This window comes from Odocoileus virginianus, chromosome 7 (assembly GCF_023699985.2).
Source record: "Odocoileus virginianus isolate 20LAN1187 ecotype Illinois chromosome 7, Ovbor_1.2, whole genome shotgun sequence".
NCBI classification, from domain to species: Eukaryota; Metazoa; Chordata; class Mammalia; order Artiodactyla; family Cervidae; genus Odocoileus; species Odocoileus virginianus.
In genome coordinates, this window is record NC_069680.1 from 5,049,430 (window position 1) to 5,058,639 (window position 9,210).

The following is a 9,210-nucleotide window of genomic DNA, read 5'->3' on the forward strand; positions in this document are numbered from 1 at the left end:
GCAAGGCACTTCTCCAACCACCCCTGGACTTGCCCCTGGGAGAGCCTGGATCAGAACCTGCAACTTCTTAGAGGGGAGCCCAGAGACAGAAGTCCTGAGGAGATTTTGGTGCCCCTCCCATTTATTCTTCAGAGATCCCAGTCCCACTTAAGGGCCCTTTCCCTCCAGCCTCGGGAAGCTGGTCACTTACGCCGGTCCAGCCAACAGTACTCAGAGACCATCTCCTTGTAGGCAGGGTACCGGCCAGTCTCCTGGGGAGGGTATGGTGGGGACAGGAGGGCAGAGGGGAGTGAGTGAGCACAGAGCAGGAAGGGAGGGTAAGAATACAGGAGCAATGGGATAGGAGTCAACTTTTCAACCCAATTACTCTGCTCTGAGCTCATCATACTCCAGCCACACCAGCCACTTCATTTCTGAATGTGCCAAGTCCCTCTACGCTTCAGGGTCTTTGCATGTGCTGTGTCTTCTGCCTGAATTCTCTTCCTTCAGCTCATCTTATGGCCAGCTCTTGAGGTGTCTCCTCCTTAGATCCCCCTGGTTAAAAGGGCCTTCCCAGATTATCCCATCCCACCTCTCCATCAATTTCCTTACAACAGTCGTCACAATCCACATGCATCTAGTCTGTCTGTTTCCCTCCAGCAGCAGAGACCTTGTCTATCTTTTTCAGTGTTGTCACCCAGTACCTGGTACAATGGCTGTCATATAGTAGGTACTCAAAAGAATCGAATGAACGAATGAGGGCAGAGTGGGAGAAGAGGAATGTTTGGGATAATTTCAGAGGAAGGAAAGGGACAAACGGGATATGGGAGAGGTGGGAAGTATAGGTGGGAGGAAAGCAGAGGAGGTACTGAATGGTGAGAGGGATGAAGGCTCGGAAAGGAGAGGACCAGGGCAGGGGTCAGGGCTGGGGGCTGAAGAGAGGGAGACATCACCTCCTGTGGGAGCCAGGGTGAGAAGGACTTGATCCTTAGGCAAGTGTGAGATCCACATGAATAATGAATTCAGCTACCTCCCCTGAAATCCAATCTCTGTCCTGCCCTGTGCCCTAGGACACCCACCATCCAGGTCCTGGTCCTACCGCGTGCCCTTCTGGGCAGAACATTTTCTCCTTACCCTCCAAGACCTTAACCACTCATACAAAGGGGCACTGACCACTGCATCTGGGTGGGGCGGGGGGGCAGGGCTGAAACCAAGTCCTGCTACTGATCAGCTGAGTATCTGACTGTGATTCCTGAGTTACTTTGCCTTTCTGAGCCTCAGTTCCTTCTTCTGTGAAGAGAGATGAGGACAATGCCTGCCCTGCCTCTCAGGAGGCTGTGGAAACTCATAAGTCACACAGCAATGGGCAGCATTAAGTGCTAGACTGGTCTGGGAAGTCCTTCCTAGAGTCTGGCCTCTCCCTGACTCCCACAGTCCTGCCCACCTTGATGGTCAGCATGATGTGCGTCTGACCCTTCAGCACCTCCACGGCCTGGCTGTGGCTGATGTCGTCGAACCTGACACCATTGGCTGCCAGGACCTGGTCTCCCACCTTGATACCATTCTCCTCGGCCAGTCCACCGTGGTCCACTCTGGGGTCAGGAAAGGGGTGATCTGATGCCTTCCCTCACCCACCCATTCCAGACTCTTCAGTTGAACACAGGGATGACCTGGTTAAACTCCTTGACCCTCCTCCTGGTGAGCCCCGGCCCCCTCCAGACCCTATCCCTAACCTAGGTCGCCGGGACATGCCTCTGGCCAGGACCCACTTGCTGATACATCCCCAGGTCCCAGCCCAACTCTGTTTCATCCCCTGCCCCAGTCTCACTTGGACACATAGATGCCCAGGCCAAACTCCTTGCCCCCGCGGATGTTGAAGCCCAGGCAGAAGTCATCGGAGGTTGTGTAGAGGTGGACAATGCGCCGTGCGCCGTCCTCTGAGCTGCTTTCGGAGGGTGTTGAGCTGCACTTTTCTACCACCAGTCGCCGATTGACTACATCCACCCTGGACAATCACACGGGGCCCTCAGCCTGGGCGCCCATCCACCACCACCCACCCCTCTCCTCCCAGCAGCCAAGACAATTGCACAGGAAAGGAGAAGCTGCTTTGGGGGGCCTGAGATCTTCACCGGGACATAGATTTCGTCAAGTTAGGGAAACCACGGAAATCTTTCTTTATTGAGCAGCTCTAACTGCCAAGCCGCATTTTACATCCTCCCCAGGCCAAGGAGGGAGAGATAATATATTGTTAGGCCCGCAGCAGCAGCAGCTTGGGCTTCCCAGGTGGCACTTGTGGTAAAGAACCTGCCTGCCAATGCAGGAGACATAAGAGATGCAGGTTTGAACCCTGGGTCAGGAAGATCCCCTGAAGGAGGGCATGGCAACCCACTCCAGTATTCTTGCCTGGAGAATCCCATGGACAGAGAAGCCTGGCAAGCTGTGGTCCATGGGGTGGCAAAGAGTCAGACACGACTGAAGTGACTTAGCAGGCACACATGAAACTGCCAGGCTCCATTTTAAACCCTCCCTGGGCCTGGGAGAGAGATACTGCCCTGTCTCCAGGTCTGCAGCAGCAACAGCATAGAGGGGCAGGGTCACTGGGGTCTGAGACAGCAGTGTTGGGAGGAAGGCTGGGAGAAAGACACAGCCTTTTCTCATTTCAAGGTCAGGCCATTAGATTCCTGTGTTTCCAGTACCAGGGGATGGGAAGAGCAGAAGCCCTGGGCTCTGGGTCTCTCCCACCATGGCTCTGGGTGGTGGTGCTGGGCTGGGGGTGGAGGCCAGGCCTGCTCACCATGTAGTCTTCTCCTTGGAGAACTTGATGCCCGGCACACGGCCCATGCGTCTCACCATCATATGTAGGCGGCTGCTGCCCGTCAGCACCTTCACAGCGCTGCCCATTGTGGTGCTCTCCAGGCTCAGCCCGTTCACCTCAGTAATCTTGTCCCCCACGCACAAGCCAGCCCGCTCTGTATGAGGGGAGAGGGTGGTGGGCAGGGGCCCCTGGGGAGAAGTCCCCCAGGTTGAGGCTGAGTCTCTCCCGTCCCTGAAGCTCCCTGGGATATAGCTTCTTCAGTGAGACTGGGATCCCCAGGTAGGGTCTGAGTATCAGCCCATCGGACCAAGGACCTATTCATTAGCCCCTTTCATCTCCCCACTGGATCAGTCCCTCCAAAATTGAGGGTCCTCTCCTCTCATCCCTGCCAACAGCATTTCCACATACCACCGAAGTGGGGGGGTCACATCCTAAGCCAGGATTTCACCCCTGGGGTCCCGCTCACCTGCACTGCTCCCCTCCTCCACTTTGCTGACGAAGATGCCCAGGCCGTGCTCAGAGCCGCCCCGCACACTGAACCCCAGCCTCCCAGCTGGACTCTTCTCCACTCGAACTGCATGGATGATGTCACTTTCATCACTGTTGGCTGATGGGGGTGGGGACACAGGCATGACTCCCCTGCTCATTCTGGGCACAGAGGGTCCCTGAGTCCCCTAACTTGGGGCCTGCAAAGGCTGGGTTGCTGGGCACAGCCACCCAGGACCCGAAATGTGGGCATAGGCAGCTAATTTCTGAGTTCTCTCTGGGTGATTTTGAGATCATGGAAGGAAGGGTATGGGAGCTGGCAGGACAGGACTCCATGCTAGAATACACTGTTTTCCTTCCCTTATAATGTAGGTGTGGGTGTGTGTGTGTGTGTGTGTGTGTGTGTCTAATCCTTACTAAACTTCCCATACCCACTGGGACAGGCCAAATTCTAGAAAACCCTGCCACTCAGAGTCAGATGGATGAAAAATATTCCATTCTACGAGGCACAGTCGAGGGAATCTGGGCTCTCTGGCTTACAGCAGAGACAAGCCTATCCTCAAATAGTTGAAGAACTATTCTATAAAAGGCATTAGATATTTTTGTCTGTGTATCCCCTAGGGCAGAACCAAGCCCACACAGTGGAGTTATATGGGGATTTAATAAGGGAAAACTTTCTCTAAAACCTTTAGCTGGCAGACAATGGAATGAATTTTCCATGAAAGATAGTGAATTCCTCATTATTTGGAGGCATACAAGCTGATAGTAAATCTCTGTCTGGGATGTTGTGGAAGGATCCCTGAGGCTCTTTTTACCTTGTAGACTCTGTGATTCTGGAGGTGAGGGTTCTAGGAGCTAGTTGACTACACGAGGAGAGAAACCCAAAACACCACCATGCCTTAGTATGCGCCTAGAGCACAGAAGTGGTTCCCTCCATCAGTGACAGGGAAAGTCAGGAGGGGAACTTTAGGGACCAGGACTATTAGGGAAGGCTTCTTGGAAGGTGGGATTTGGGTGGGTGGAGGGGAAGGGGAAGGCACTGATGAAGGGATGGAGTGAGCAAAGGCTCAGAGGCGGTCTTCTGGTTAGAGAAGAGTGAGAGGACTGGAGGGGTAACTTGGGTTCCAAGTGGGAAGGTGAGAGTTCTTGGGTGAGGCTTACTCAGAGGTGTTTGAGAGAGGAAATCTCTCTCTCTCTCTCTCTCTCTCACACACACACACACACACACACACACACGATCTAAGAGAAATTAAGTTACAGTGCATGAGCAGAGCGGCTCTGGAAGAAACCCCCAAGGGCAGCCTGTAGGCAGGGACAGTGCAGGACAGAGGCATGAGAGGCACTGGGGTTTCCTAGCTGATTCTATCTGCACAGGTCCCAGGACCTTCTCCGCCCAGACAAGGAGACTTTTGCTCTCCTGTCCTCCAATGCTCTTTCTCCTCATTCCCTCCCAGAGAGCCAGCTCCCTGGGCCAGGGGGATGTCAAAATCTGGGTTTTGAGCCTACGAGCTTGGAGCCCCTGAGGAAGGAAGTTTCTCTACCTCCAGTGCCCTAATGCTGCCAACAGGCATCTCTCCAGATACCCAGCAGCCTCACTATCTCCTCACTTTCACCTCTGTGTCCTTTAATCCATTCTATACACAGTCATGCCTTTGCCCTGATTAAAAACCTCAATGCCTGCCCCTGCTTCTAGAAGGAGCTCCACATTCCTTCCATGCCCAATAAGGCCCTCCCTGGTTTCCCTCTGCCCACCTCTCTACACTTATCCCTGGCCACCCTCCCTGGCCTCATGACCTTGGGCCACACTGACCTCCTCCCTGTTCCTCTCACCAGCCAGTCCTTTCAGTGTTCCCTCTGCCTGGGGTGCTGTTGCCCAGACCTTCATAAAGCCACCTCCTATTTCCTCTTCCTCCTGGCTCGGGAGCCACTTTCTCAGAGAAGACTTCCTGGGCGATCCTGCTGAAGAAAGGCCCCTCCCCCTCCTCCCAGGGAGTCTCAAAATTGGTCTCCAAGCGAGCTCTCCAGATCAGCATCAGCAGCCCTTGGAAAGTTATTACACATGTGAATTTGGAGTTTTACCGCAGACTCACTGAATCAGATGCTCTGAGTGCGGGATCCAGTAATCTTTTCACAAGCCCCTAGGCAATTCTGATGTATTCTGAAGTTTGATAACCACTACTCTATCCTATCATCCAAGTTAATATCTTTAAGATTATTACCATACTTTCTCACTATTTACTCATTTGTAATATTATTTATTCTCACTCTCCTTTCACTGGACTATAAGCTCAATCATCATAAAGTGAAAAAGTGAAGTCGCTCAGTCATGTCTGACTCTTTGTGAACCCAAGGACTATAGCCTATCAGGCTCCTCCATCCATGGAATTTTCCAGGCAAGAGTACTGGAGTGGGTTGCCATTTCCTTCTCGAGGGGATCTTCCTGACCCAGGGATCAAACCTGGGTCTCCCTCATTGCAGGCAGACACTTTGCCATCTGAGCCACCAGGGAAGCCCTCAATCATGGTGAAATGAAGTGAAGTGAAGTCGCCCAGTCGCGTCCTACTCTTTGCGACCTCATGGACTGTAGCCTACGATGCTCCTCCGTCGATGGGATTTTCCAGGCAAGAGTACTGGAGTGGGTTGCTATTTCCTTCTCGAGAGGATCTTCCTGACCCAGGGATTGAACCCGGGTCTCCCGCATTATAGGCAGACACTTTACCATCTGAGCCACAAGGGAAGTCAATCATGGTAGGGACTTAGTAATTCTTTCAAACAAGGTATTCCCCAGTATGTGGCACAGTGGTTGATATTTGCTAAGTCTTTTAAAGAAATTTTTTTTGGCCACACTGCACAATATGTGGGATCTTATTTCCTCAACTAGGGATCCAACCCATGCCCTCTGCAGTGGCAACATGGAGTCTTAACCACTGGATCTCCAGGGAAGTCCCTGCTAAGCCTTTTTTTGATGAATGAAATAATAAGCAGAATAATGAGTAAATGAATGAGTTGGGAGAGTGAGAAGAGGGGCTGGTTGGGATTAAAGATAATGCCATTTCTCTGGGACCCAACGAGTTTGAGGAGCTGGTGGGAACTCTCGAGGACAATGTGAGTAGCAGTGTTCCCCTTTCTACTGTGTCTTCCTCATCAGCTATGTTAGGTCTCTGGAAGGGTCTAAATAATAACATATAAAATAACATGGGGGAGGGGCTCCAGCCTGTGGTGAGTTGGGAGATGTTTGTGCTCAGGTAGAGGGGACAATTCTGAGCTCACAGGCTCCCAACCCAGACAGACCAACTGGTTGACTGATGCCCCAGTCCTTCCATCATCGCTAAGGGAGGATGCTCTCCTGACTGCACTGGAGCATAGGGTGAGGGAGAGAGCACTCATGAAACTGCTGGAAGAGGCTCTTCAGAGGGACAGTGTGCACAGGCCTTGCATCATCGTCAAGCATGGAGTGTGCGGGGGGGGGGGGGGGGGAGGTATAGGTGTAATTCTAATACAACGGGATTTGCAAGGACTGTACTGCAGTGTCACCCTTCTGCTCCTCCGTGTCTCCTAGTTCATCTGAGGACTCCAGTTCCATGTCCAGAATGATATACTGCCTTGCTGCTCACCTGAAAGTGAGGCCAGTATGGTGGATGAGCATGCTGAGCCACTGGTGTGGGAAAGCCTGCTCTCTGAGCAGAATATTCCACCCCTGCCCCTATGGCAGGGGATAGAGGGGGCCCCGTGGGTCAGAGGGAAGAGCAGGGTCTGAAAAGTCCAGTCTGATAGCCAGCCAGGGGAGCTCTGCTGGCTGAGAGAGGAGGGGAGCTGGAGATACTTATCTGGTTCTGCTCAGGGAAAGCCCAGGCCCAGGGAGGCCCCCTCCCCTGCTGGTAGGCAAGGTCCTGCCTGGTTCACTGGCTTTTTGTCGCCTCACATCTGTCACTGCACCAGGCTGTCTCCTAAGTGCCCACCTGCCATATTCCACACTTACATTTCAGCCTTGCCTGTGATATCTCTACCTCACTACCAGCTGTTACCATGGCTCTGTCTCCAAGCCCTGCTACACTGGAAATTTCTGGAAGGTGAAAATTGAGACTTAGTTCTCTGCAGGTTCCCCTCAGGACCTAATGAGAGCTGGTATAAGATAGGTGTGCCATGAAACAGCACTAAGCAACTGCCTAAGATTAGGTGCCCCCCTCCCTCAGGGTCCAGATCTGGGACTCCGTGCTGACCCTCGACCCCTCCCCATTATTTGGAGCATCTTCCAGTCTACCTCTGTCTCCATCCTCTGCACCTGAAGCCTTTAATTTTGTCTGTCCATCTGGACACTGACTCCCACAGCCCAGCCCAGAGCTGGGCACACAAAGGGCAGGCTGATGAAGAATGTCCTTCTCCATGCTCCCCCAAAAGTCATGCTCAAATGAGCCTGGAGAAAGGAAGAGTCCACAGGGGGGAGGGGGCCAATTTAATACTTGGCCTTGCTTACTTGGGGGCTAGCATACCACACACCCCTTCTTCACCTCCATGCCCAGACCTCCCAGCTCTGACCTCTCCATAATCTTGCAACACTAAAAAACCGGTCTGAAGATGAGAAAAGGATAGACAAGGAAGAGTCTATGGGTTACCAGAGGCCCTCTCTCTCCCTGCATTCCTAGGACTCCCCCACCCACACTGGCTCTTCAACTACTTAAGCCTGCTGTCCCCTACCCACTCTGGTAGTTCCCAGCCCTGCCCCCACCTTCGATAGGGGAGTTGATGAGGATGACTCGGCCCATGGGCGATGAGGCTCGGATTCCGCGGGGGGGCCCATTCAGCAGCCGTTGCTTTCTCAGCAGGTATCGCGTTGCGGAGCCCGACTCGCTGCCCAGGTGGCCTCGGGAGGAGAGGGAGCTCAGAGAGCTGGAGCTCAGGTCTCCAAGACCCAGCGGGTCGAAGCCCACTGCAAATCCATGTGCCATGCTGGCTAGATTGGGGTGGCGCCCTGCAGGTCCGAAAGGAACCTGCTGACCCTCGAGGGGAGGGCCCCCCACGCCTGGGGCTCCATGAGCCTTCTGTGCCAACCGGGGTCTCAAGGACTGGGAGCCCCAAACCTCTGCTGCTTCTCAGGAGTGTGTGCTCCAGGCCTGCACAAGGAGATCAGGGATTGGGGAAGGGGTGTAAATGCTGCCCCCCAGGACCCCCACGCCCTCCCCCTGGCTTGAGCACCCTGTTCAACCCTTAGGCCTCTCACCTCTCCCAGCTAGAGAACTGCCCATTTCAGGCACCATCGTGGACTTTGGAGCCATTTATACAACAAGCTGGGTGAGAACCTCTCTTTTACCCCTTGTTCCTGCTCTCAGCTGAGTCATCTATTCAGGTAGGTCTCCAGTCCTCAGTAGAGGCTGAGAGAGTGGAGGTGGGATTATTGCCAGTCCTTGGGCTGCAAGCACTGAGAGAGATTTGGGCCAGGACAGTTCACCGCACCACCTCTCCTGTGTATGTGGGCTGCGGCCTCCAGGGACTTCAGAACCTGGGACAGCTGCAGCCAAGGGCCCCAGAGATCTCCAAGCCCCAGGCTGCAGTCTCCTCTGTCCCCCATTCCCTTGGGTCTAAAGAGGTGTATGAACCTCTCCCAGCCTTGGGGACAGGACCTGCTGCTGAGAATCCCACAATATCCCACGCAAAACCTCGGGCCAAATCCCGCATAGCAGTTCCAGAACCCAGAATGCAGCAGCCCACCCCCGGGCTCCAACCTTCCCGTCCCCCCTCACCTGCTCGCACCTGCGGCAGTCGCCGGCCTCGCGCGCCTGCGGGCGAGAAAAGAGCGCTGCGGCCTGGGAATCCCCGCCCTCGCCCCGCCGAGTCTGCAGGAACAGGGCTGGCCAGCTCAGCCTCGGGCTCCCATTGGCTGGGAATGCCGCCAGTCACTCCCTCCCGCCACCTCTCCTGGGTGCCTCGGGCTG

The 9,210-nt window shown here is 54.2% G+C and overlaps 1 protein-coding gene across 8 annotated transcripts in view; it reads right to left on the reverse strand.

The window, feature by feature from the left end:
• The window catches only part of PDZD7 (PDZ domain containing 7), a 19,902-nt gene extending 10,702 nt beyond the window's left edge, over nt 1-9,200 (reverse strand). For all 8 annotated transcript variants that reach the window (XR_011488604.1, XR_011488606.1, XR_011488605.1 and 5 more), the window contains exons 1-7: nt 9,019-9,200; nt 8,007-8,391; nt 3,261-3,401; nt 2,774-2,948; nt 1,808-1,984; nt 1,424-1,571; nt 191-251 (exon numbers count right to left, since the gene is read on the reverse strand). Coding sequence is in view for 5 of the 8 variants with exons in the window: in XM_020870639.2 (XP_020726298.2) it covers nt 191-251; nt 1,424-1,571; nt 1,808-1,984; nt 2,774-2,948; nt 3,261-3,401; nt 8,007-8,226 (922 nt within the window). In the remaining 3 variants the exon portion in view is untranslated. The remainder of the gene's footprint in view (nt 1-190; nt 252-1,423; nt 1,572-1,807; nt 1,985-2,773; nt 2,949-3,260; nt 3,402-8,006; nt 8,392-9,018) is intronic.
• Between the last annotated feature and the right edge of the window lie 10 nt (nt 9,201-9,210).